At 51.1% G+C, this 27196-nt stretch overlaps 3 protein-coding genes across 3 annotated transcripts; 2 read left to right on the top strand and 1 right to left on the bottom strand.

Moving 5' to 3' along the window:
- The first annotated feature begins 14441 nt into the window (after nucleotides 1–14441).
- Nucleotides 14442–15691, top strand: LOC115640408 (interferon-inducible GTPase 5-like). The gene has a single exon (XM_030543148.1). It carries the CDS (start codon nucleotides 14492–14494, stop codon nucleotides 15689–15691), a length of 1200 nt encoding a protein of 399 aa, XP_030399008.1. The 5' UTR covers nucleotides 14442–14491.
- Nucleotides 15692–22268: 6577 nt separating this feature from the next.
- Nucleotides 22269–24104, bottom strand: LOC115640589 (single-pass membrane and coiled-coil domain-containing protein 3-like). The gene is made up of 2 exons (XM_030543464.1): nucleotides 23929–24104; nucleotides 22269–23094 (listed from the first exon to the last, which is right to left on the bottom strand). Exon 2 carries the CDS (start codon nucleotides 23081–23083, stop codon nucleotides 22418–22420), a length of 666 nt encoding a protein of 221 aa, XP_030399324.1. The 5' UTR covers nucleotides 23084–23094; nucleotides 23929–24104; the 3' UTR covers nucleotides 22269–22417.
- On the top strand, nucleotides 23932–26989 carry LOC115640588. Its single transcript, XM_030543463.1, has 2 exons — nucleotides 23932–24472; nucleotides 26000–26989. Exon 2 carries the CDS (start codon nucleotides 26007–26009, stop codon nucleotides 26838–26840), a length of 834 nt encoding a protein of 277 aa, XP_030399323.1. The 5' UTR covers nucleotides 23932–24472; nucleotides 26000–26006; the 3' UTR covers nucleotides 26841–26989.
- The last annotated feature ends 207 nt before the right edge of the window (nucleotides 26990–27196 follow it).

The raw sequence follows: 27196 nt of genomic DNA, 5'->3' as shown, positions 1-27196 counted from the left end.
CTGTTGGTGTGCGATTTTAACAACAATTTCTTTACGTAACAAATTTTGTCTCACCGTACCGCTGACATACTGCATTTATTTATACTGATAGGTATCAATGATTTTTCCTTTGCTTTAACAGATGCATCAAAACCTTAATATTTTCTGATATTACCCAAAACATCTTATGTTTTAAATATCTGCATTTCAGTACATTCCATAGCTATTGCAATATGTTTTTTTACTTTCATTTGTTTTTGTAATAGGTTGCTTTGTAGCTGGTATTAGCTTTTTCTGATTTTCTGAAAGAAAAAAATAACATTTTTCTACCCCTTTCGGGGTGGCATTGATCATCGCTTAAAAGATTCCTTTCTTTTACAAATACTCTGCTGACTGCAGGCAAAACAGAGGAATTACCCCCATATTTTCCTGTTTTTTTTTGTTCTATAGGCAGGCCAGGTTTTAATGGGTTCTACTTTTTAAGGGTTATGGGGAAGTTATTCCACGGTTTAGTTATTAAATTCATGAGGTGGTGTACCTCAAGTTTTTTATTTCTTATATAGCAGACCAAGTTTGTTATAGCAGCAAAGAATCCTGTGGCACCTTATAGACTAATTCACCCATGAAAGCTCATGCTCCAAAATGTCTGTTAATCTATAAGGTGCCACAGGACTCTTTGCTGCTTTTACAGATCCAGACTAACATGGCTACCCCTCTGATACTTGACAAGTTTGTTATGTTTTTCCTACTGTGTTAAGCTGTAAGTTTATTCACAGGTAATAGCTGAGAAGCATCATTGCCATATTACTTTAAAGGATTTTTCCAAAAATCATGCACACTATACATTGTTACAGGGGTACTTACTAACATTACATTTATTTCAATGTTTAATATTAACAATAACATTTAGCATCAAATTTCTTAAAGGGATCTTGTTATACCATGTCTTTTATTTAGGCAATTTCTTTTGTGCTGGCAGTTCTCACCTTCCTTTATCAGTTAGGTAATTTGCATCAGCACAGGCTTGGTTTTTGGATTCAAAACCATCAGCAGAGCTCAGAGACAGAGGCCTTGGCTACACTCACACTTTACAGCGCTGCAACTGGGGTGTGAAAAAACACCCCCTTCAGCACTGCAAGATACAGCGCTGTAAAGCGTCAGTGTAATCAGGGCAGCAGCGCTGGGAGCACGGCTCCCAGCGCTGCACGCTACACGCGTAAGGGATGTGGTTTACATGCAGCGCTGGGAGAGCTCTCCCCCGCGCTGCCGCTCCGACTAACTCACACTTCAAAGCGCTGCCGCGGCAGCGCTCCCGCAGTGCTGCCGGGGCAGCGCTTTGAAATTCCAAATGTAGCCATACCCTCTGTCTTAAAACGGACACAATCAACTTCCACCAGAGTTTTGATTTCTTTCCACTTTCAACTCCTGCTTAAAAAACACACAGAGATCTGAAAAAGAAAACACAATCTATTGTGGCTTTTTTTGGAGCCCTAATAGGATTTTAATTCAGTAGCTCGTTTCATTTGCATTTCTTTTACCCCTTTCTACAATATACACTGCACATGTCCTAGGGAAAATGCACATTCCTTCTATACTGCAACTTTTTTTTAAACATTAGCCATATCAATTTTTACATAAGGTGTAACTGTTTCTTTTGTTCTTACAGTTTTCATGTACCCCATCAAAGTAACAGTCTGATTACACAGAGCCATTTTAAGGCTCAGTGTTTTTAACATTGCTTCTTTTTGTTTTGTGCACCTCACCTCTGCTGTTGCTTCAGAGGGTCACTGTTAATTTCTTATTCTTTCACTACAGCTCTTACCTGCTATTGTTACAAAAAAAACCAAACCAAACAAACAAACAGACTCCAGAATCTCTACCTATTCTCCTGATTTTGACTGCCCTATTGCAGCCATGACTTGGTCTTTATTTAAAAACATTTTAATTTTTGTAAAGAATGAAGTTACCCCTTAAGGGTTAAATCCCAAAGACAAACAACACTAATTGCCTGTGTCTTGCAAAAAGGTCTGTCAGTTTTGCAACTTTGAATTAGAGTCAAATGCATTTGTAGTGGCATTAAAAACAAAAACAAAATCAATTTATCTTACCCCTACAAAACAGGAGTTTTACAAACCAGATGTGCTGGTTTAGATTCTTAGAACTTTACATATTTTCACAGACAAATAGATACATACACTTTTTTTTTTAACATTTCTTTACACTACTTTGTTTTTACATAGCTGTATATATATTTGGATGATTTACAGGCATTCTTCTGGAAAAGGGCCCATTTTCCCTTCAGAATGGCTGCAAAGAAACCAAGAATTCTCTCTTTAACATGGTCCTTTTTAACATTTTCCACAAAGTTTAACTGCTTAATTCTCTCCAGCCTCTTTAGAGTTAACTTTTCGCTCTCTTCCCTTAAATCACCTGTTTATGTCCCAAAATGACACCTTTATCACCTCAGATTTCACCATTTTAAGTATTGTTCCAGGGATTCATGCCTGCACTTACTGCTTTTCTTACTCCTGACACTATGCCCTTAGGGCTTCCAACCTGTTTTTCAGTTTCTTTATCTGTTGCTTGTCTGCTTTTCTGGGCCCGATCCTGCTTTTTTTTCCCCAATGAACCATTTGTGAGTGCTATTGTGGTCACTTCACAATTTTGAAAGAAGTGTTCAAAGAAAGGGACCAGGAAGGGTAGGGGCTAGTTGAGGAGTCCCCGCTCTTGCTGAATTGGTAGTGGAACATTAACAAATCAGTTTCTGAGGCAGACAAAGGGGAGCAGAACAAGGAGCTTTTTGTCCTTTTTACAATGAGATGGGAGTATGAAGGGGGTTGGATCGATCCGGGGTTTGGAGAACGGGGTAACGGGGAGCGCTCAGTCTGGTGGTGGGAGAGGAGGCTTTTAATAAAGCTTTTAACTTATTATTTGAATAATTGAGAGAGGCCAGTTTTGATTTTGTCCACCTATGATTTGCCTCTTGCAACCACTGCATGAAACAATTAACCTTTCCTTTAGCCAATTTAGTTTTAGGTTGGCAGAGTTTGTCCTTTAAGGCCATGTCTACATCTAAAATTTTGCAGCGCTGGTTGTTACAGCTGTATTAGTACAGCTGTATAGGGCCAGCGCTGCAGAGTGGCCACACTTACAGCAACCAGCGCTGCAAGTGGTGTTAGATGTGGCCACACTGCAGCGCTGTTGGGCGGCTTCAAGGGGGGTTCCGGGAACGCGAGAGCAAACCGGGAAAGGAGACCAGCTTCGCCGCGGTTTGCTCTCGCGTTCCCGGAGCCACCCAGCAAACCGCAGGGAAGGAGACCTGCTTGCTCGGGGTTCCGGGAATGAGAGAGCAAACCGGGAAAGGAGACCAGCTTCGCCGCGGTTTGCTCTCGCGTTCCCCGAACCACCCTGCAAACCGCAGGGAAGGAGACCTGCTTGCTCGGGGTTCCGGGAACGAGAGAGCAAACCGGGAAAGGAGACCAGCTTGATTACCAGAGGCTTCCTCCTTCCACGGAGGTCAAGAAAAGTGCTGGTAAGTGTCTACATTGGATTACCAGCGCTGGATCACCAGCGCTGGATCCTCTACACCCGAGACAAAACGGGAGTATGGCCAGCGCTGCAAACAGGGAGTTGCAGCGCTGGTCGTGCCCTGCAGATGTGTACACCTTCAAAGTTGCGGCGCTGTAACTCCCTCACCAGCGCTGCAACTTTCTGATGTAGACAAGCCCTAAGACGTCCACTCAGTCTTTGTTCCAAGATTTTAACAGTGGCAACTGAGTTTTGGGATCCCCCTGAGTTAGCCTAGACCATTTTCCCAGAAATTTACAGGAGTCTGGACCCTTTTTACAGGAGTCTGGACCCATCTTAAATACATAAAATGAGCCGGCATTCATTTAGGGAACTGCCCCGACTTAGACATCTGGTTACCAATACAGGAGGACTTCACACACCAATCACACAAGAAGGAAATTCGGGTTCGTCAGAGCGATGCCCAGTGCAACACACCAAAGGAGCCCACAGGCTACTGCCTCAGTCGCCCTTACTTTCACACTAGGGGTTTTACCCAAAGTGCGGTGCGGCTGCGATTGTGCAAATTCCACTCAGACCGCGGGGACAGGAACCCCTTGGTCGGCCGATCCCCGGATGGAGACGGCACCCAGACTCAAACACTCCACAAGAGGACAGATAGACACAGAGACAGGACAGTCCTCAGTCCGGACAAAACACAGAATTAATTACCTGACCAGATTCCTGATGTCAGATCCCGGGATCCCTACCAGAACAGAGTGGGAACCAACAGGTTCGATGGCGTAGACCTCACTGTGACTGTGCGCCTTTCTGCTCTAGTGGAGGACCGCTCGGGCCAAATGCCCAGGTGCCGGCTACCACAGTCATCCTACCAAAACGGTCAGGAATCACACAGCCTCAGTGAAGACGGTTGCCATCTCAGTGGAACCTCCAAATTGTCAAAGTTAGAATCAGGACTCACAGGTTGTCAGACCACTCTGTTTTATTAGCACAGCGCTCTGCTAATAACACCCAGATAATGTGAGCCCCATGCAAGGCACAAACTATCTTATTTATACAGATAAAAGAGCGGGAATTAGACAAAGGGACAAAGAAAGCAAAACTGTAAAATTTACCTGGGGCACAGCATGCATATCCTACTTCCTTACTAACTCTTCTATGTTAATGTCTGTATTCCTGACACCTGGACTGCAGCATTCCAACAGTTTTGCTTAAAGATACAGACAGCATTTCTTTAATTCTTTCTATTTTCACAATATAATTCATTCTACTTTCACAAGGGCCATGGCTTGGGATCTAACCTTCCTCCAGACTGCTAGTCCTGCCCAGTGCCCGGCTAACACTTTGGCACACACAGCACTTGGGCACAGATCTGTGTTACCGGAAGGTGTTAAAGGCTCCCCCGTCTGCCCTCACCCTATGAGCTGCTCCCTTTTCTCTCATTTCATAAAATAGATAGCTGTGACCGCAGGTAACAACTGCACAGAATACAAATGCATTCAAAGACTGAAGCAAAATTACTAAATAAAAACCTTATGTGATTTTATGGGTAGAGTTTTCTGGAGACCCCTTTTGTTGAATAGTTTGAGTGACCCAACACATGGGGGAGGCAGGCAGAGGTAGAATATAGTGAGAAAGGGGGGTTCCCTGCTTTTGCATTTGTTTTTTCACCTGGGAAAATGGGACAAAAGAAAATGAGTTTATGAGTGAGCCAAGGTGGGTGAGGTAATGTCTTTAATTGGACCAACTTCTGTTGGGGAGAGAGATAAGCCTTTGAGCTGCTGATTGAAGAATGGTGAGCAGCTCCAGGTGGTGTTCCTTTGTCTGTGGGTATGTCTACATCTACAATTTTGCAGCGCTGGTTGTTACAGCTGTATTAGTACAGCTGTATAGGGCCAGCGCTGCAGAGTGGCCACACTTACAGCAACCAGCGCTGCAAGTGGTATTAGATGTGGCCACGCTGCAGCGCTGTTGCACACCGCGGGGAAGGAGACCTCCTTGGAGGGGGGGTCAGGGAATGCCAGAGCACACCGCGGGGCTGGATACCTGCTTGGAGGGGGGGTCAGGGAACGCCAGAGCAAACCGTGGGGAAGGAGACCTGCTTGGAGGGGGGGTCGGGGAACGCCAGAGCACATCGCGGGGAAGGAGACGTGCTTGGGGGGGGGGGTGGGGGAACGCCAGAGCACATCGCGGGGAAGGAGACCTGCTTGGAGGGCAGTGGAGTTTGCTTGATTACCAGAGAGGCCTCCTCAGGTATGCTGGGATACCTGTTTATTCCACGGAGGTCAACAAAAACGCTGGTGAGTGTCTACACCTGATGACCAGCGCTGGTGATTCAGCGCTGGATCCTCTACACCCGAGGCACGACCGGGTGTACGGCCAGCGCTGCAAACAGGGAGTTGCAGCGCTGGTAATGCCCTGCAGGTGTGTACACCTCCTAAGTTGCAGCGCTGTAACTCCCTCACCAGCGCTGCAACTTTGTAGTGTAGACAAGGCCTGTGTTTCCTTGCAAGAGAAGGGCTGCCAGAGTTTTGCTTGCTGACTGAGAGCCAGCCCCTCTTCCTGGCTTTCTCCCATTTCTGGGAAAGGGGCAGCTCAGCCTGTTGCTTTCAGTTTCCATCAGAGTCAGATGAAAATACATGCCCTAAAATGGTTCTTGGGACTGTCAGAAGCTCCCTGTAAATCAGACAGGGCTGTCTGAGCGATTTAAGATTCTCCATTGCCTGCACCTTGAAAACTCAGGCCTTGTCTACAGTGGATTTTGTTGACAAAAATATTATCGACAACCAAAAAGCATTATAATCACATTGGTAGTGCATGTTCACACTACGCTGCGTGTGCTGACAGAGCACATCCGCACTTGGTGCTTTAACGTCAACAGTGAGAGCAGTGCACTGTGGGTAGCTATCCCCAGGTCTAGGTTGGATATTATGAAACACTATTTCCCTAGGAGGATGGTGAAGCACTGGAATGGGTTATCTAGGGAAGTGGTGGAATCTCCTTCCTTAGAGGTTTTTAAGGTCAGGCTTGACAAAGCCCTGGCTGGGATGGTTTAGTTGGAGTTGGTCCTGCTTTGAGCAGGGGGTTGGACTAGATACCTGCTGAGGTCTCTTCCAACCCTGATATTCTATGATTCTATGATTAAAATGCCAGTAGGCCGGTCCTGACCTCTTTGAGCTGAGAGAGGCCGTCACGGTCACCAGATGATAATCCGAGAATGGGCCCGGCCAAATGCTGGAGGTGTCAGCCTGTGACAGATGGAAGCATGGTAAATAAATCTGGTCCAACCGGGAGTGGTGCGACCGATCGTCCTCCACCCGGACACAGGTAAAGGTGCTATCATCATCTGGGTGGTGGTCGTGCCAGATGTCCAGCAGGGAGTGATGGTCCATGATCTCCCTGAGGATGCCCGCATTAGCGTAGCAGCTCTTGACTCCTGAGTGGTCCCGGTCTTCAAGGGGGGTGTTGAAATCCCCACCCAGGTCCAGGCACTTGTGCAGATCCAGAGTGCCGAGGAAGGCCAATGCCTACTGATAAAACACACTCGTTCTGGATCTGTGTTCAGGGCATAGACATTGACTAGATTCAACGCCAGCCCCTCCGCAAAGGCCAGGACATGCAGCAGATGGCCCAGCATGACCTCGGCAACCCCCAGCACCTCGCGCTGTAGCTCGGGGGAGAACATGGTGGCCACTCCAGCCTAATGGGCGCTGAGGTGGCTGAAAAAAACTCCATCCCCCCACTCCAGCCGCCAACTAGCCTTGACAGCTGGAGCCGTGTGGCTCTCCTGCAGAAGGAGCACAGAGTACCCCCCTCGAAGGAAGGAGAGCACCTGGCACCTGCGGAGACCCACCTACAGCCCCAGGTGTTTAATGTAGCAAAGATTATAACTTTCATAGAGGGCTGGGGTGGATCCTCACAGGCCAGCAGGGAGTCGCAGAATTTGCAGGCCTGCTGGTAGGCCGCGATGTCCTGCCTCCTGGTCCCTCGTCTCTCCTCCAGAAGGGCCTTCATGGCCCAGAGGCTGTGATGGAAGTCCCCCAGAACTGGAAGGTGAGCTGCATCTTGCCCTTTGAGCCATGGGTATCCACCAAGAAGCGGCGCAGCTCGTCCCTCTGCTCAGCGGGAGGTGCGGTAACAAGCCCGCTGCCGTTCTCCAGCTGGGCCCCTGAGAAGACCTCGCAGCCCATCTGGAGACTGGCAAACACAGGGCTGTCCCATCCCCAACACAGGAGAATTTGGCGTAGGGAATAGTTCAGCCCCCATAGTGTTGAGAAGGAGAGACACGAAAACCGACTTCTGAGGGTTGTCCATGGGCAGTGGAAACGAGACAATCTCAGGGGTGGCAGCAGCATGGGAAGTGGAGGGGAGAGGGGCGGTTGATGCAATGGGGGCAGGAGTGGGGCCGAGAGTGGGATCAGGGGCAGGAGCAGGGACCGGGGCTCAGGCAGGCGAAGGCGAAGGGGCAGGAGTGTGATCCGGGCAGGGATAGTGATGGGAGTGGAGACAGAGGCAGATACATGGTGTGGCACTTCTTGACCGGGGTTTGGGGCTGGGGGACTCTTCGGGGGGGACTCCTCGAGGGGGACAGTGCCGCCCCATCCTCTGCTATGGTCTCAATGGCCGGCACCTCCTGTGTGGCAGCACCAACCCCCCTCAGTATTTTTCAGGGGGCCTCCTCTCCCTCCTCATCTGGCTGCTTAGGGCCTCGTTTTTAGCTGCCTTATTGGTCACAGACTCACAGCCCATGTGCAAAGGGTAGAATTGTCTTAGCAGACAGAGGCAAATGGACAGCAAAAGCATGAAAGCGAGAGGCAGGGGCACCAGAACAAGGGTACCAACGGGCCCTGGCCCCAACACTTTTAAAAATGGGAGGATTTTGCCTTCCCACTTTTTAATGGCTATAAGGGTGAGCGATGATGGGAGGAGGCAGAGAGCAGCGAGTGGGGGCAGAGTGTTGAGGGAGAAGAGGCGGCGCAGGAGTAGGGCCTCAGGGGAAGAGGCAGAGCGAGGGCAGGGGCTCAAGGAGAAGGGGTGAGGGTGGGATCTTGGGGGGATGGGGCAGTGCAAGGGGCAGGGGTTTGGGGATAGGGGCAGCATGGGGGGGGCATGATTTGGGCACTAGTGGCCCCCCCCATTTTTAGGGACCTTCAGTCACTGCTGGCAAAAGGAGAAATTATATGGAGAAGGAAAGTAACCAGGAGGGCGGGGAAGGGCCGGTGCAAGGATGTTTCGCTCCCCCTCTCCGCCCTGAGGCGCCCCCCCCGTGGCAGGTCCCCCCCTCCGCCCTGAGGGCCCCCCCGCCCTAGCTCATCCCTGCTCCGTGCATGAGCACCCCAAACACCCCATCGCTGCCTCACTTCTCCCATCTCCCAGACTTGCGGTGTCTAAGCTGATTGGCACCGCAAGCCTGGGAGGCGGAAGAAGTGAAGCAGCCACGTCATGTTTGGGGAGGAGGTGCGGTAGGGGTAAACTGGGGTTGGGATTTCCCCTGCGTGCCGCTCTTCCCCCCCTTACTTGCTGCAGGTGGCCCTCCCCATGCTTCCCTGCCCCAACTCCCTCCGCCTAAATGCCGGTGGCGACCGAGGTGGCCAAAGATCCGGCCATTGCAGTCGTTGCCAAAGAAAATGGCACCTCCCAAATCCCAGCACCCTAGGCGACTGCCTTGGTCACCTAAATGGTTGCACCGGCCCTGGGGAGAGGGGTGTCAGCAGGAATCTCTCTCTTATCCCAAGTGGTGTTTAGCAGATTCAGCTGGAGCTGGTGGTGTCACATGGCTCCATCTCTGACCTGCTCTGGTCAGCACGTCTCTGAGGATGAGGAGAACGAGACCCAGTTGTGTCACGATGGACTCTGGGGTCCCAGGAGACAGTGGGGGTGGCAGCCTTGCTGGTGAGGCTTGTTTCTCTCAGTCCCCCCATCCCAATGCTCCTATTTAGTGACCCCCAGATACACAATATTGGGGTGAGGGGATGGGTCTAGTCCCACTGACGTTAATCACTCAAAGGCGCTCTGGGGATTTGAACTGCGGAAGGTTCTTCCCATTTCTGGACTCTCTCAGCTCAATGTTGTGCCAACCTGGGACATCACCCGGAGCCCGGCCAAGCCCGTAGCCTGAGCCCAGCTCTTTCCCCTCCCGCAGCCCATCTGCCCGTCTGTTCATCTCCTGCTTTGCTGACTTTTGCAAACCGTTTGTGTGACAGATTGAGCTGGACCTTTGTCACCTTGGACATGCCAGACTGAGGCTTCTCCATGAACAGTTCCTAGGTGGGCCAAGACCCCATAAGGGACAAACCCCTGAAGCCCCTTGTCCTCATTCACATCTCCTGTCCTTGGGGAGCTTGTGAGGGTGGTAGGGCCAGAGCCTTGTTCCTGCTGGCTTTAGGGGAGAGGAGGTTGGGGGTGTCTGAACAGCAGGAAACCTGGAGGAAGAGTAGGGACATATTCCCACCAGTCACTGCTGCTCCATGGGAAATACGCTCTGTGTCTTCCCCTGAGACTCAGGAAGGTTTCTGTGATTCCCAGACCAGCCTGGATTCTCTTCAAGGTCTGATCCTGACCTCGTCCCCGGGGTATCCGAGCACTTTCCAGTCGGGTGTTATATGAGGTGACTGACGTCTGTCACGTGTGATTTGGTGCCTCTCATCCTCGCTTTGCGCTGTGTGTGCAGTGGGTTTGTTCTGGGAGGTGTCACTGGCTGGCCGGCCCTTTAAGGCAAACCAAGCTCAGCCTGGCCTGTGAGCTAGCAGCGAGTCCCCAGCTGGGGGTGACAGGACAACTTACTGATAATTGGTGACCCCAGCTGGGTCGGGGCCAGGAAAAGACGATACAAGGGAGGGGGAACCCAGGTAGGGGCAGACCCTGGAGAGAGGAGTGTGAGCCCTGGGGCCTGAAGTCCATCAGAGAAGGCAGGTACCGGAGGGAGCTCTCTGCTGGCATCTGCTGAGTGAGGCCGTAGCTCATTTACATATCAACTGTGGGTGGCTTGGGGACATTGGGGTTAAATGTGGTTAAGTTTCATTGTTGGGCTGATACTGTGGAGAGTCCCCTGGTGGGAACCAGCTGGGCAAAGCCTGAACAGTGACTGGGCTCAGGGTCTACATTCACCTAAAGACTCTGGTGCAGGCTACCTGTCCCAGCTGCTGAAATAATTGTAACAGCCCCAGAATGGCTGAGTGGTGGCAGCATTAGGTTTAAGATCCAATGGACGTGTCCACGCACAGGTTTAAACCCACTTCTGACATCGTCATAACAGGATGGGGGTCAAGCCCCAGGGACCCTGATTCTCCTGCAGCCACAAACTGTGAGTGAGGGGCTGGGAGGCAAAACAAACTGAATCAGCCACTCAGGGGCCAATTGGTCTGGGCTGTGACAGATGTGCCCTGAGACAGTAGCTGGGGGAAGGTGTTGAACTGTAAATGTCTGTCCCAGCTCACACCATCCTTCCTCTTCCCTCCGCCAGCAAAGTTCTTCTCTTTAACCCTCTGTTGACTGTGCTGGTGAGTGGGCGCAGATTAGCCCAGCAAAGCTGCCCAGAGTGGATACAGGTTCCCAGGTTACTGGGTGGGGGCTGGAGTCACAGTTAAGGAACTGTAGAGAATCCCCTAAGGTAAAGACCCGACCCTTGTTGCTGGTGACGCTGCTGCTTCAGGGTTTCGCTGCTTCGCCTCACAAACACCCTAGGGATGCATTCCTCCCCCCTTGTTAAACCCCCCAATTAGTGACACTCGGAGGGAAGAGCTCCTGTCTACTCAGAGCAATGCCCTTAAGCCCTGGGCCTTTAGCAATGGTGAAATTCAGAGACGCGGGCTCTTAGTCCAGATTAAATGCAAGTTTATTATAATTGAAATATTAAATCATTTCTACTAGACAAGAGGAGCCCATTCTGGCGTGTGACAGGATTGCAGAACCAGACCGCTAATCATTATGAAAATAATTTTTTTCAAAATGGCCGATGGCGCCACACTTCGGCGCCAACGGAAATGGGGTGGGAAGGCGGAACATAAGCCCGAAAAGGGGCCTGGAAACCTGTCAAAATTGCACGGTGATGCATACTATTGAGTGTATTACTACTCAGGTGTGTAAATCAGGGCAGAAAAAAAGCCTGGTGCCTGTATCTAATTCTTTTTCTTATTGAACTACACATTCCAAGCACCTCTTCACTTGTCAGGATGAGAGGGAAATGCTCTATTTTAGGGAGAACGAAAGGCCTTTAGGGAGTTGATGGCCCAGAGTGGTGGCAGGCAAGACATTTTGGGTCATGGCTGACATCTCAACCCTCATGTAAAACGCTTCCCTGTGGCCTTTTGACCTGCACACCGAGGTATCTCACTGCCAAGTCCCTATCCAGGGAGGGGGAAGGTTGCAGGGTGAGCTCCCACCTCGGCTTCCACTGCCATGCTGGAGCCTCTACATTTATTTACTGACCAAATTTGCAAATTTTTGCAGAATTTAAAAAAATTGTGCACAGAAATTAATGTTTTGGTGCTGAATTCCCTCAGGAATATGGGGTGCTGGGAAGTTGGGGGGCTGTGAGAGGGGCACTGGGCAGTGGGGGGGTGTCTGTGGGTGGGAGATTGCTGAGCAAAGGGATCTGTGGTGGAGATTTCTGGGTGAGGGGCCACTGGGCATTGGGGTTGCTGGGCATAAATTTTCTGTTCTTTAATAGCCTACCAAACTAAGCCTTTACCATCATCTGTCCTTACTCAAACTCACTAAAAATCTCTCTTCTTTCAAACTAACTAACCCTTTAAAAACAAAAAAAAATCTATTCTTTCATAACCTGCTTTTACCAGCCTCTATTCTTCAATAATTTACCTCTCTGCCTTCAAATTTCCTTTTTTTCTCTACACCTTACTCAAACTCTCTTTTCTCGTCTTTACACTCTTTCACAGTCTTCTTTCAACCTTTTTCTCTCCATGTACCCAAGCACAAACATACGCAACACTTCCCCTAGTCAAACACGCACACACACACACATTTTTTCAAAATGGCCGATGGTGCCATACTTTGGCGCCAACGGAAATGGGGTGGGAAGGCGGGACATAAGCCCTAAAAGGGGCGTGGAAACCTGTCAAAATTGCAGGGTGATGAATACTATCAAATGTATTACTAATACTCCCCCATCCTCACAGCTCAGGGAGGGGTGCTGGGATCTGGGAGGTCTGTATAGTAGGGTCTTCTATGAATCCCTTTTTAGGCTCCTGGCTCTTGCCAGGAATTGCATGAGCCTGGGCAGCTGACTGGGGCTGTGAATTCACAGAGTGGCAGGTCACATCAAAATTAGGTGCTGCAATGCTGAGCCTTGCAATGCTTAACTTCCCCCTTGTGAATCCTGCCATTTGTGCACATTCTTTGCAAATAACCAGCATTGCAACAAAGAAATACATGATTCCTACATCAAGTTCTCCTGCTAATGGAATCAACCGGCGAGATCCCAAATATTGGCAAAACTGCTTGGGCAAAAGGGGGAAGGGAGTGCATACTGGCAATCCACATTAACTGTGGAGTTACAAAGAACATCTCCTTCAGGCAGAGTAACCGGCGTTCTGACATTTACTCTGGGGGAGTGGTGACAATGCCACCATTATGGTTGTAGCAAGTTTTGTTTCTTTTGAAAGGAAGATTAAACTTTGATTTTAAAGAAATGTTGTAAAAGTGATAAGGAACAGAGACATTAAACTTACAAAGTGTTGGAACTTTTTGTGGAGGTTGGGTGCAGAGCAACTTCATATGAACAGAAAATAACTTTTTAGAATGTCAACTGATTGGGGGGATTCCTTTACTGAAAAATAAACTTCTGGGGTCTGATTTTTGGCTCATACAGGCTCTGCATTAGATAATGAGGCCAAGAATGATTAGAGCTAGGTCTCCCTTTTACTTAATTTTTTAATAAAATAACTTATCGATGAATAGCAGCTAAAGCTGGTAGGTTTTGTTTGTTTGTTTTACCAAAAAATGGGTTTCATTTTTCTTTTCTTTTCTTTTCTTTTCTTAAGTCACAGTTCAGGCTATGTTTTGTGCATTGTGGTCTTTGTTCAGAGATGGTATTGATCTATCATTATACATAATGGGATGTGAGTTTAATAGCATGTGCTCTGTTCCACATAGATCATGGACTATTATCTGTGTTGTTTCCTGTGTTTGGGGGTTTTGTGCTCTGTCTGGGGGCCACCCGAACTTCCAGCAAAGTTTCTGGCTGGATTAATATCATGATAATGTGCGATGAAAAGCCTTTTAGGCCTTTACTATACATTTTTGAGGTCCCTATGATGTATTTAAATGTTCAGAGGCTGATCTTTTCCACTACATCTGGTTTTTCACCCCCTCAGGAAATTAAGAATAGTACATGATTACCAAATAAAAGCAACAACTCTACCTTCTGTACATGTCTCTGTGGAGTCTTTCAAAGCCATTGCTGTAGGGTGATATTGTAATTGCTGTGAAGCACCATTCCACCGGAGATCTTTGATAGATCATTTCCTTGGAGCTCAGCTAGGTGGAGGGAAAAGATCCAGGCATGAGTCAGCAGGTTCACTACAGTTCATCAGCTCAGCATGCTAGGGACAAGCTGCAATGTGTGTATGGGAATGTTTTGAAAATACAGTGTACTGAGCAGGTGGTTTGGAACTGAACTTTGGCTGTTGATTTTTGCCTCTTTAATTTAATCAAACATCCCAGAGCATCTGCTATTGCTAAAGGTTGGGTGTTTGCTTCTAGGAAAATCAGCCTGTGTTAAACTTTATTACGACCTCATATGGTTAAAATTGATGTCAAAATGAACCTTTCCCCCAACCAGAAGCAGGTCCTGAAGGAAAGGGAATCTGATTTATCCTGATAAAAATAAATCACTGGAATTTTTCTTTTCCTTTTTCTAAGATCAGTGGTAAGAGCATCTGAGCCACCACCAAAGGCTGCCATGGTTGGTAGACTCTCCAGAGCAGAAATTGAAGAACTATAGGCCATTGTTGAGAGAGGAAACCTCATGGCAGCAGCTGCTGAACTTCAGAAGAAGTTGGAATCAATAGAAAACACCCCACTGGACATCGCCATCATGGGAGAGTCAGGTGCAGGGAAATCGTCCTTTGTCAATGCCATCCGGGGCCTGCATGATGATGATGAAGGAGCTGCTAAGACTGGGGTGAAACAAACAACAATGAAGCGAAAGGCTTATCCATACCCCAGACTCCAAAATGTGACAATATGGGACCTGCCAGGAATTGGGACACCGAGCTTTGAAGCAGACAAATACCTTAATCGGGTAAAATTCAACAACTACGACTTCTTCATCATCGTCACTGCTACGTGCTTCACTTCCCACCACATCACCCTGGCCCGTGCCATTCACAGGCTGGGGAAGAGGTTTTACTACGTGCGCTCCAAAGTGGATATTGACTTGAGAGCTGAACAAAGGAAAAGGAATTTCAACAAGGAGAGAACCCTGCAGGAGATCAGGGAAGACTGCAAAGAGAACCTGAGAAAAGCAGGTGAGACCTCCCTGTGGGTTTTCCTGCTCTGCAGCTGGGAACTGACTGAGTATGATTTCCAGCTCCTGCAGGAGACCCTGGAGAATGAGCTGGATGATCAGAAGAGACACATTTTCATCCTGGTCATGCCCAACATCTCGGCAAAGATCCTGGAGAAGAAAAAGGCTGAACTGCAGGAGCATATTTGGGAAGTGGCCCTGTTGTCATGTGCTATTGGTGCTCTTCCTGTTCCAGGCCTCTCTCTCATCTGTGATGTAGCCATCTTGATTTTTCACATGAAGCATTACTGCCTGGCCTTTGGCTTGGATGAAGAGTCTCTCACTAGACTGGCTAAGCAGATTGACAAGCCTGTTGCGGAGCTGAAATCTGCTATCAGAAACTCTCCACTGGCCTCAGCCATAACAAAAGAGTTTATACTGTCTCTGCTTTCCAGATCTCTATGTGGAGCACTGATGGTGGTGGAACTTATTCTGAATTTTGTACCAGGCCTTGGCTCCCTAGCAGGGGGAGGGATTTCTTTTGCGACCACATACTACATGCTGCAGAGCTTTCTGGATGACACTGCAGAAGATGCTCAGAATATTCTGACCAAGGCTCTTGAACCCAGAGCTGAAGAATCCATAAAACAGCACCAAGACCGCCTATACATGCCCATAGAAAACCAGACACACTTGTCCCAACCCTGTCAGAATCTCTAGATGTGAGTGAGCCCAACAAAAACAAAACAACACCCTAAACTGACAAACAGCAGAGAGACCGACCAAATCAGATCAGACAGGATTCTGGTAAATCAAAAGCTTGTCCCTTCCGCTAATACTATATGTCAGGTTATATAATTTCTTTTCAGGCAAAACTAACTGGGATGGAGCTGGTCTCTAAACCCGTCTATGAATGCAGGAGAAATGTTCTGAGAAAAAGATGATGCTCCAGTATCTCTGCTTGGCTCCCTCACCCTGGCCTCATGTGAAACAGAATCTGTAAACCGAACAGTTTCTATGCAAATAATAAATGGACACAAATCGGACATCAAGAATCACAACATTCAAAAACCAGTTGGAGAACACTTCCATCTCTCTGGTCACTCAATAACAGACTTAAAAGTGGCAATTCTTCAACAAAAAACCTTCAAGAACAGACTCCAATATGAAACTGCAGAACTGGAATTAATTTGCGAACTGGACACCATCAAATTAGGCCTGAATAAAGACTGGGAGTGGATGGGTCATTTCAAAACCTAAAACTAATTTTCCCCAATACTAATTTCCCCCTACTGTTACTCATACCTTCTTGTCAACTATTTGAAGTGGGCCACTCTCATTACCACTACAAAAATGATTTTTCCTCCCTTGGTATCCTGCTGTTAATTGAATTGTCTCATTAGACTGACCTCATACTTGGTAAGGCAATTCACATCTGTCATAAACAGATAGCTAAGGGTTAATGTTCTTATACCTGGAAAGAAGTTACTGAAACACCTGACCAGAGGACCAATCAGGAAACCAAACTTTTTTCAGATCTAGGGGGAGGGAAGTTTGGGTGTAAGTTCTTTGTCTTCTTCCTGTATGCTCTCTCGGATGAGGAGTGATTTCTATTTCCTGCTTTCTAATCTTCTGTTTCCCAGTTTTAAGTACAAAAAGATCAGATAGGATTTATATGTTTTTTTGTATTTACATGTGTGTAGTTGCTGGAGTGCTTTGAATTGTATTCTTTTTGAATAAGGCTGTTTATTCATATTTCTTTTAAGCAATTGACCCTGTATTTGTCACCTTAATACAGAGAGACCATTTTTATGTCCTTTTCTTTCTTTTATATAAAGCTTTCTTTAAGACCTGTTGGAGTTTTTCTTTAGTGGGGAACTTCAGGGAATTGAGTCTGCAGCTCACCAGGGAATTGGTGGGAGGAAGAAGTCAAGGGGGGGAGATCTGTGTGTGTTAGATTTACTAGCCTGACTTTGCATTCACTCTGGGTGAAGAGGGAAGTGCTTTTGTTTCCAGGACTGGAATTAGAGAGGGTGGACTCCCTCTGCTTAGATTCACGGAGGTTGCTTCTGTGTATCTCTCCAGGAGCGGGGGGAAGGGAAAAGATTTATTTCCCTTTGTTGTGAGACTCAAGGGTTTGGGTCTTGGGGTCCCCAGGGAAGGTTTTTGTGGGGACCAGAGTGCCCCAAAACACTCTAATTTTTTGGGTGGTGGTAGCTTTACCAGGTCCAAGCTGGTAACTAAGCTTGGAGGTTTTCATGCTAACCCCCATATTTTGGATGCTAAGGTCCAAATCTGGGACTAGGTTATTGACAACATCTTTTCATGTATTTATACCTGCTCCTGTATTTTTCACTCCATGCATCTGATGAAGTGGGTTCTAGCCCACGAAACCTTATGCCCAAATAAATGTGTTAGTCTCTAAGGTGCCACAGGGACTCCTCGTTGTTTTTCCTATCAAGTCTGGTACAACTGCGTCTTCAGGGCTGGATCTGTGAAAAGGCGTTAGGTGCCTAACTGTCATTTTAACCCCCAAGTCCAGCATGGGGCACCCGAGCATTCAGAAAACCATCGCTCAGCTGCCACCTGACCCTGTAGGTGCCTAAAGTCCCTTGATGGCTACTTTTCCACCATAAAACCTCAAGGCTCCTACATTTCTGCCAGTGAGCAGGGGCACAGCCACATCAGTCTAGGCACCTGGGAACCTCCCCCACGCCGACACCACAGAGGGTTCCATTCTCTCGTCTGTATGGCCTGCAGGAGGTTGCTTAACGGAGCTGAGCAGCAGGTGTTCACTGGCTGTCCCAAGACGGTCGTACTCCTGGCTGTGGCCTAATTTGTCCTACACAACCTGATGTGACACCAGGAGTTTTGCACAAAAGAGACTGGAATTTTCAAGACCCCCATGTAAGAACTCACAAGATATACCTGTGGCTGGGTGGTGAGAAGGACACAAGTCTCATTTTGGTTGGACATTTCCAGCCTTCATCACAAGCATGGGTCACCGTTTGATTGGTCCATACCAGCTTCTCCAAGAAGAGGAACCAAGTTGAACTCACAGCAGAAAGGGGATAAAATGGCCTGTCTCCTTCAGCACCTCACTTCCTGAAAGCCAAGAAAAGGAGAAGACTGGAATTCTGAGTTGGCCACTTGGGAATCCTCACTCCTGGTGACATTAAGTACCCCTCAGTTAGGCACCTTTAACTCTCTCTCTCTCTTCCAGCTTGGGTTGCCTGTTAGCACAGGAGGAAAACACAATGTCCGTCCTTCACTCCACCTGTGTTTGCAGTGTCAGCCCCACTGTGATCAGTAACGGAGCTGAAAGCTGACAGTTGAGCAAAGATTTGGTGATAAGTAACATACAGCCTCTCTCTCTTTGGCGAGGACCCAAATCAGTCACTTGACTCCTTCCTCAGCTGGGTACCTAATTACTAAAGACATGTACATGCTTGTGTACGTGGTTTATAGATTGTCCCAGAGTTATAGCTTGTGCCCTTGTTTTGATAAAGTTTGTTGTAAAACAGCTTTTAAATAGAACAAGTTACAATTCCTAAACACTGCACATCCCCCGTAGTTAATGGCTGCACACTGCCTGTCCAGTTCCAGGTATACAGAGACATAACATAAGGCCTTGGCTACACTTGAGAGTTACAGCGCAATAAAGCCGCCCACGGCGCTGTAACTCATTCCCCGTCCACACTGGCAAGGCACATACAGCACTGTGTCTCCATGGCTACAGCGCTGCAGGTACTCCACCTCCCCGAGAGGAATAACAGCTGCTGCAGAGTGGCTGAGACGCTGGTGCTCCAGTGTAAACGGGGAGTAACCTTATTACGCAGTGATTGACCTCCGGAAACTCCCCATAATCCTTTTAAGTGAAGGTTCCTCTCCTTGTTTTGTTGTGATGCCTCTCTTTGTTTTGTGGTGAACTCCGGGAAAAACAAACACAGCTACTGTTTGCTGAGAATGAGTAAAGGCAGGCAGGGGGGCTCCCTTTGGAACGCCCACAGCCAATATTTGCTTGAAGAGAGAGGCAGCGCATGGCAGGGAGGGGAGGATCCGTTTCGGGGAGCTCTGCTTATCTAGTCTGTGAGAAAAAAACCAAACAGCTGCTGTTTGCTTTCAGTGAGTGAGAGAAGGGTTGGGGAGGGGGTCAGAACTTGCAAGGCAGCTGCTGACACTGTGTCTGCTCCAGAAATCCACTCTCTCTCTCCCCCAAGCTCCCTGTCATACTCCACCCACCCATCCCATTTGAAAAGCTCCTTGCAGCCACTTGAATGCTGGGATAGCTGCCCATAATGCACCGCTCCCAGTGCCGCTGCAGATGCTGCAAACGTGGCCATGGCAGTGCGCTGGTAGCTGTCAGTGTGGACAGGCTGCAGCGCTTTCCCTACTCAGCTGTACGAAGACAGGTTTAACTCCCAGCGCTGTACTGCTGCAAGTGTAGCCAAACCCTTAAACTACATGTGAAAGCTTCTTCAACTGCATGCAGCCTGTCATAAAAATATAGATGTTCCTGTTAGGTGGTTACCAGATCCTGAATGTAAGTGGTGCGAGGATTGGTTAAAAGGGGTAACTACAACAGACCCATTGGGAAGGAGACCATGGTGGGTTGGCATGTGAGGAATTGCTCACGTTGTCTTATGCATTAGCCTAGAATTGTTTTCAGATGTTGAGTCAAGTACCACTGGAGAGTTTTACTAAAGGGCTTGAGTGCGGTTCCTTCTGCTTTAAGGGGCTTGGTCAAAATTCCAAACAAAGTGAAAGGATAATTGTCGAACAGGAATTTCACTGCTTTCTGCTATGGATGTGTTATGTGATTCTTAAAATCTGGATGGTTCCGTTTTTCGTGTTTCTCTCAGCCCAATCATAAACCAGTGCTACTGTGCATTCTTTTATGTTATATACTCTTGGCTGCTGTTGATAAGAGTAGCCAATAAAACTGAAAAATCAAATCTGAGTCTTTTCCTTTCATTAAGAGGTCAGTATCCAAAGACCCCTAAGACAGGTGATTTGGGTAATCAGCTGAGCAATTAACTTAACCAAGGTTTTCTTTGATACCTTTCTTTCTTAGGTGTTCCAGGAGGGAAACAAACTCTGTGCATCACCCTGACTGGCCACCAGGTGCCAGCACAATAGGGTGCTGATCCCAGCCCGGGGCCAGGGAATGTTACCTCACTAGTGATAATTAGTGATCAAGGGGCAGGGGGTGTATCCCACACCCTGAGGCTGAGAAGGGCAGAGTCTGCCAGGCATTCCTGCACCGGCTGTGCACTTACAGACCTGCCCTGGCTCCCTGCACAGACTCTCTCCCTCCCTCAGACAGCTCATGGGGCAGCCTGGGCTGAGCTGGGGTTTGTGCAAAGCCACCCGGTGCTGACTGACCCCTGGGCCGAGCAGACATGGTGACTGGGCTGCGGAGGCCCTGATGGGCTGCAGGGGCAGTCGAAAACAAAGCCAGCTCCTCTCTCTTCCTGGCAAGAGCCCACTGGGGTGACACATCAGGGGTTCCCAGACCCAGCCTCAGCTGGGCATCCTCCCCTCCCCGTCTCTCCGGGGCCAACCACGTCCACCCCTGGAACAACCCTGCCACCCTCTCAGCCCTGGTAAACAGCCAAGCTGCCCCCTTCTCCCTCCAGTGGGTCAAATCTCCTGCCCCTTTCCTCACCTCCCCCTCCCTGCCTTATCCAGACACGTGCTAGCTCAGCGCCACGCCAAGGGTCCTTGTACCCTGCCCCGGCTGCTGAGCCAGGCGTGCTGGTGATGGGCGCAGGCACAGCCGTGCTGTCAGCTACCTGTCCCCTTTCCTGGGTGAACGTCTCTCCCAGGGATGTTATTTCTGTCACGCAGAATTTACATTGATTCCTTTAGCTCTAGCCCTGTGGCTCTGGCTGCTCGGAGCCACTGGTCAGGCTCTTCTGCTGCTGTTCTCCACATCCAAGTGCCACCTGTGTAACCTTACAACCCACTCTAGCAGAGGTGGGCAAACTACGGCCCGTGGGACCGTCCTGTCCGGATGCTGAGTTCCCGACCGGGGAGGCTCGCCCCCGGCCCCTCCCCTGCAGCTACACCGCCGTGCGGGCAGCGCTCTGGGCAGCAGGGTTGCACACTCCTGCAGGGCAGCACGACAGTGTATCTAGGTCTGGCCAGGCGGCGCAGCTACCAGACATGCTGCTCTGAGCGGCATGGTAAGGGGGGGGATCCCAGGGGGCAGTTGGATGGGGCGGAGGTTCGACGGGGGTGGTCAGGGGATGGGGGGTTGTATGGGAGTCTTGGGGGGCCTGTCAGGGGGTATGGACAGGGGTTGGGGCAGTCAGGGAGCAGGGCGACTGGATAGGGGGTGGGGTCCCAGAGAGGGGGACAAGCAACCAGAAAAGCTGTGGTGTGGTGCAAAAACGCAGCTGACAAAGGGCAGAAGTAGTTGAGAGATGATCAGGTGTTCTTGGCCCAGGTGGAGACGGCTGTGGGATGAGATTAGATTAGTTCAGTAACTGACCAATTTTAGGTCCTGCTGAGAGAATTTTTCCTTGGGGAAATGTTTCCTCTCATACTGGAATCAATGTAGACAGACGGCAGCGCTTTCCTTGCTCAGCTGTACGAAGGCTGGTTTAACCCAAAGCACTTTACAGCTGCAAGTGTAGCCAGACCCTGTGTCTCCAAACTCAGACAGACTCATAAGAAGTTAATCATGTCCACACTGGGTCAGACCAATGGGTTCCTTAGGGAGGTAGTGGAATCTCCTTCCTTAGAGGTTTTTAAGGCCTGGCTTGACAAAGCCCTGGCTGGGATGATTTAGTTGGGAATTGGTCCTGCTTTGAGCAGGGGGTTGGACTAGATACCTCCTGAGGTTTCTTCCAACCCTGATATTCTATGATTCTGTTTCCCCCCGTGTATAGTCAGCTTATAGATACTGATCTTTCTGAGGCATTTTGAGATCTACAGTTGAAAAACACCAGCTAGAGGGGAAGGACGGGCCCAGTGGTTGTTGGGCACTAGTCTGTGACATGGGAAACTCAGCTAATTCTCTACAGACTTCCTGTATGGGCTGGGACAACTCACTTTAGGCAGCGAGCTTCCCTTGAAATCTGTGACATTGCCTGAGTCTGCAGAGAGCCTGAGCCAATTGCTCTGAAATCAGTGGAAGTTAAGTGCTTAAATGCCTGTGAATTTCCGGGCTTCAGTTTCCCCATTTGTAGAATGGGGGCAATAGCCCTGCCCTATCCCCAGATATGGTGGGAGGATAAAGACATTAATGAGGCCTGAAGCCCTTTGAGCTCTGCTGATGAAAAGCGCTGTGTAAGAGCTAGATATCATTTATTGTGCTGGCTTTAATGGTGCTGGGCTAAGTCATGGTAGATGGGATCTGATCTCCAAGGCCTTATTTTCACAAGTAATAGTAACTTGCAGCTTGGTCTGCAGTGCTCTGAGCAGGGGATTCTCCTCCGGCTATGGCAGCTGGCAGGTGATCTTCATGATGGCTTTGTTATACTCCTTGGAGGCTGGCTTGAACTCACCCACCAGCTCACTGAGCTCCTCAATCTTCGCCTCCAGTTGGTCTCTCTCTATGGCGCCCAGGATCGCGCTGAGAATCAAGTCGACACCCACACCCAGTAACATGCCAGCCATGGCGCCAATCACGGAGGCACCGATCTTGGCCAAGACCATGGCCGTTTGGCTCAGGACTCTACCCACCACCTGTGAGAAGGCCAGCTTGATGAAGAACCCCATGGCCACGATCCCAGCGAAGCCGCTCACCACTGTGGAAACATTGCGAAGAATCAGCATCTTTGTGGCGTCAGGCTCCTGGAAATCGTGAAGCTTTCGGTAGAGATCTGGCTCCAGGTTGCTCTTCAGCTTTGCATCGATGGCCTGCAGAATGTCTTGGACGGACTTTATGGCTGTGAGGAGGATCTCGCAGTTCTCCTGGACGGTGCCCTTCGTGTTCATCTTAACGCTGTGCAACTTGCACTGACAATGCGTGTTCAAGGCTTCAATCAGCTCATTGGTGGTATCAAAATTGAGCTCTATGCAGTCGATCAGCTCCTGGTGTAACTGCACCACCGTCTTCCGCCTCGCCGGGTTGTCTGGGTACAGGATATTGATCCAGGACATTCTCGGGAAAGCTGCCAGGAGAGGAAGATGACAGAGGCATTAGCCAGAGCCCCCCACTGCGCCCTGCCCCCACAAATCACAGACTTACCCAGTGCAGAGACTCAGCTGCTATTAAAACAAAAAAGGCACCTAAAGGATCAGGGCCCTGGAGCCTAATTCTCCGTCAATCCGGGGGAGTCTAAACACCTTGGAGGTTCTAGGGTTGAAAGACTCGGGCCCTGTCTTTTCCCCCCGGCCCCAGCCCAACCACGTGGCCTCAGGAGGACTGGCTGGCTCCAGCTGGGAGGGGGAGAATCCACCCAAGCAAGCTCAGGACTCAGGCCCACTCCCCAACAGACCCTAAATTGCCAGAGATCCCCCTCGCCCCAGCAGTGTCCCAGCTCCTGCCCCAGACACCCCCACTTCTCCTCCCACACGTTACCTCCCCACATTCTCCCGATCTCTGTCCCAGCACCCAACCCCCTGCACCTCCAACTCCTCCCAGTCCCCCCAATCCATCCATCCCAGAGGCGCGGCAGCATCCCCCATCCACCCGGCCACCTCCTGCCCCAGCCGCGGCGCTTCCCAGTTCTCGGCAGCTGCATGACCTGCTCCCTCCCCCCTGCTGCCCGGGGACCCAGCTGTGGGTCAGACGCTGCAGTTTCTGGCTGGCTGCAAACTAGCGCCCCCTCCCCCCAGCCTGTGGGTGACTGATATTCTTTGTCCCTAGACTGGCATCTTGCCGGGGGCTGCAGGAATCCCCCGTTCCTGGAGGAGCCCAGTTCGCCCGGCGATCCGGGGGGCTCTCACCGCATGACCCCTGCTCCCATTTGTGCCCCTCTGCCCCGTCCGACGGGGCGAGTTACCTGCTCGCTGGGCCTGTGGGAAGCTGAGGGGCCGTTCGCCGGGGCAGAGCTCGGCTCAGCGCCGCGGGCAGCAGCCTGGGCTCTCCGGAGAGGATCCCTTGGCGGGGACGCTCTGTGCGCCCGGAGCCGGGACTCGCCTTTATAGGAGGCTGCTCCGCGCGTTCACCTCCCCGCTCAGCCTCCGCGATCCCACGGGCCGGGGCGCGGTGCCAGCGGGTGTCACACGGTCCTTCAGGTGGGTGTTACTGGGACTCAGCTGCCGCTTCGTGACTTCGGCTTCCAGTTCCCCGCCTGGTTTCCAGGAACTCGAGTCTGGCTGGTTTCCAGGTCTCGGTTTTCTCCCGGTCACGAGGGGCTGGAAAGATCCGCGATCTGCTCAATCCAGGAGCCGCCGAGCCCCGTCCGGGGAATTGCTCCCGCGCGGTCCTCCCGGTGCCAACTTTCACTGTCCGCCCCCGCCCGGGAGCTTCATAAGGAGACGCGGAGAGGCGGCGCCGTCCGCCCCTTCTCCCGCCGGACCCGCAGCCGCGCCGAGCGGCGACAGGTGAGAGCTCCGGTCCCCAGCCCGTCTGGGTCGCAGCTAGCGGGAGCAGCAGCAGCAGGGAGTCCCCCCCCCCCCTTCGCCCAATCCGAGATGGCTGCGGAGAGCCTGGACACCCCTCCCCCCCAAATCCGAGTTGGCTGCGGGGAGCCAGGCCGCCCCCCCTCCGAATCCGAGCTGGCTGCGGAGAGCCGGGCCGCCGCCCCCCACACCCCGCGCCCGCTCCCAGGCCGAACTGGCTGCGGAGAGCTGGGACCCCCGCCCCTTCCCCAGTCTGAGCTGGCTGCGGAGGGCTCCTCCTCGAAGTATGGTACTCCTAGATCTCACGACCCCCCTCCACAGTAGCCTCGCACGCACCCTCTTCTGGGGCAAGACCCCCAGTTTCAGAAACGTGGACGTTTCCGAAATGATCTTCTTCAGGGGATGCAGATCACTTCCACCCTGCAGCACCACTGGTCCACAGCAACGCATCTAGCTGCTTGGGTACCCCGGGGAACCTTTCCGGGTGCAGCCCTGCCCAGAGCTGGAACCCGCAGCCAGCCGCCGGCCCCTGGGTGCAATGCAGCCCTTCAGGGTATGTCTGCATTGCAATTAAACACCCATGGCTGGCCTGCCTAGGCCCTGCTGAGAGCTGGAACCAGCCGCGGGCCCCTGGGTGCAATGCAGCCCTTCAGGGTATGTCTGCATTGCAATTAAACACCCGTGGCTGGCCTGCCTCCGCCCGGCTGAGAGCTGGAACCAGCCGCACCCCCTGGGTGCAATGCAGCCCTTCAGGGTATATCTGCACTGCAATTAAACACCCATGGCTGGCCTGCCGGGCTGCAGACTGGCAGTGTAGACCTGCAGGCTTGGACTGGAGCCCAGGTGGTGGGACTGTGCCTGGTGGGACGCTCCCAGAGCCTGGCCTCCAGCCTGAACCCAGATGTCTACATGCCAATTTTTAACCCCGCAGCCTGAGTCAGACCAGACGCCACCGTTCCAAGGGGCTTTTAATACAGTGTCAATGTACCAGAGACTCCCCCATCACTTCAACAGACCCTGTCCCCTGGCTCCCCCCCAATGGTGCACTGCCTCCGGTTCGCAGCATGGCTCTCTTGGGGCCCACAGCAAATGCAAAGTGGGTAATGGACTGACGTGCTTTGCATGCCCCGTCTAGCACAGCAGTGCCCCTGTACCTCAGCACCACTGGCAGGCAGGGACAGTTCCTGCCTGACAGCCGTTAGTTAGAGAGAGTCATGCCCTGGAGCATGAGAGTGTTTAATCTTATTAAACTTAAAAAAAAATCTTTTCTAATGTCATTCTGGCTCTCCTCATTAGCCATATAAATGTCAGATCCCTTTCTGGGTCTTGCTAGGCTCTCGGCATCAGCAAGATCATGAGGCAGGGAGTTCCACAGGCAAATCTCAGGGTTGTTGTGAAACAACGTTCCCTCTACTCCATTCCATCACACATCCCCCTGGCCTTGCACTGGGGATCCTGGAGGGGAAACTCTTTCAGCCCCTCACTCGTGCTCTCTGCTTTGTTTCCCAGCCTCGCGATGCTCTCCCTGTTCTCCGGAACAGAGAGCGAAAGAGAGAGGCTCGTGCGCGCCAGCCAGTCCCTGCTCGACTCCCTGGAAGGATGCATCTTGGCCACTCACGCTCTGCTCCACATCCTCAACCAGCACCTTGACACCAGTGTGTCCCTGGAACCGGTGGGGGGCAGCATCGGCGTGAGGGAGAACTTGGAGCGCCTGCTGTGGGCAGCACGGGAGATGCATGCCGCGGCAGAGCGGACGGACAGACATGTGCGGAAGAACGCCAGCCGGGACCTGTATGCCCGCATGGCCTCCCCCCACACCCCGCTGCAGGAGAAGGGGGCCATCGTCCGGGACTTCCACCAGGCCACCATGGGGATCTTCGGCAGCGTGGGTGGCCCCGTGGTGGCCGTGCTACTGCAGAACGCCAGCCTCCCCGAGAGGCTGGAGGCGGCTCTGCGGGAGGCGGAGGCCTCCCCGGTGCTGTGCCTGCCGATGGACACCCTGCTCAGGAGCAGCGAGGAGATCGCCAGGGCTGTTTCTGCTTGTGCCACCCCTGGGGGCCCAACAGGGAAAACGGCTGCAGAGCCCCCCGAGAATGGCCCCGTCTCTGGGACCGGCACGGTGCAAAGTCTGAGGGGCTACCTGCCCGATGTCCTCACGGGGCGTCATGCTAGGAACGCCCTGGCTGCAGCCGCCCGGCATCTGGAGCAGACGCTCCAGGCGCTGGCACCGGCCTGCAAGTCTTTCCAATTGATAGCTGCCGCGGCTGAGGTCTACATGGCCCTGATCTCGGAGCAGCAGCCGGGAACGGAAGAGGGGCCGGGCCAGAATCCTGCCGGCGTCGCCCATTGAGCTGCGAAGGCAGAGCCATGACAGCGCCCCCTCGCCGCGGCACATACATGGGCAGGCTTTGCCCCGGGCTCTGCTCCGGTTAATGAGCCTGGCAGAGCCCAGCATGTGGGGCTGGTAGCCAGGAACCACAGCAAATAAAGGGAACTGAGCAAAACTGCGGGCCTGAGTCTTACTGGTTTGTCCTGGCTGGCGTGCTGGCCCAACGGCCTTAGAACCAGACTCCCCTCCTGGCCCCTGGTGTAAATCAGGAGTAACTTGGGGGGTGGGGGGACAATGGCGCCAATTCCCCTTCTCTCTGGTGTAAATCAGGAGAAAGTCAGGAGTGGGGGGGTCAAAGACCTGAACCACAAATGTTC

This window comes from Gopherus evgoodei, unplaced genomic scaffold (genome assembly GCF_007399415.2).
Source record: "Gopherus evgoodei ecotype Sinaloan lineage unplaced genomic scaffold, rGopEvg1_v1.p scaffold_31_arrow_ctg1, whole genome shotgun sequence".
Lineage (NCBI taxonomy): Eukaryota > Metazoa > Chordata > Testudines > Testudinidae > Gopherus > Gopherus evgoodei.
The sequence above is the reverse complement of the archived record's forward strand: the minus strand, read 5'-3'. Positions and strand labels throughout refer to the sequence as shown.

Bases quoted from the DNA above. Each gene is read 5' to 3' on its own strand.
- LOC115640408 (XM_030543148.1), top strand. From the start codon at position 14,492: ATGGCAGCAGCTGCTGAACTTCAGAAGAAGTTGGAATCAATAGAAAAC.
- LOC115640589 (XM_030543464.1), bottom strand. From the start codon at position 23,083: ATGTCCTGGATCAATATCCTGTACCCAGACAACCCGGCGAGGCGGAAG.
- LOC115640588 (XM_030543463.1), top strand. From the start codon at position 26,007: ATGCTCTCCCTGTTCTCCGGAACAGAGAGCGAAAGAGAGAGGCTCGTG.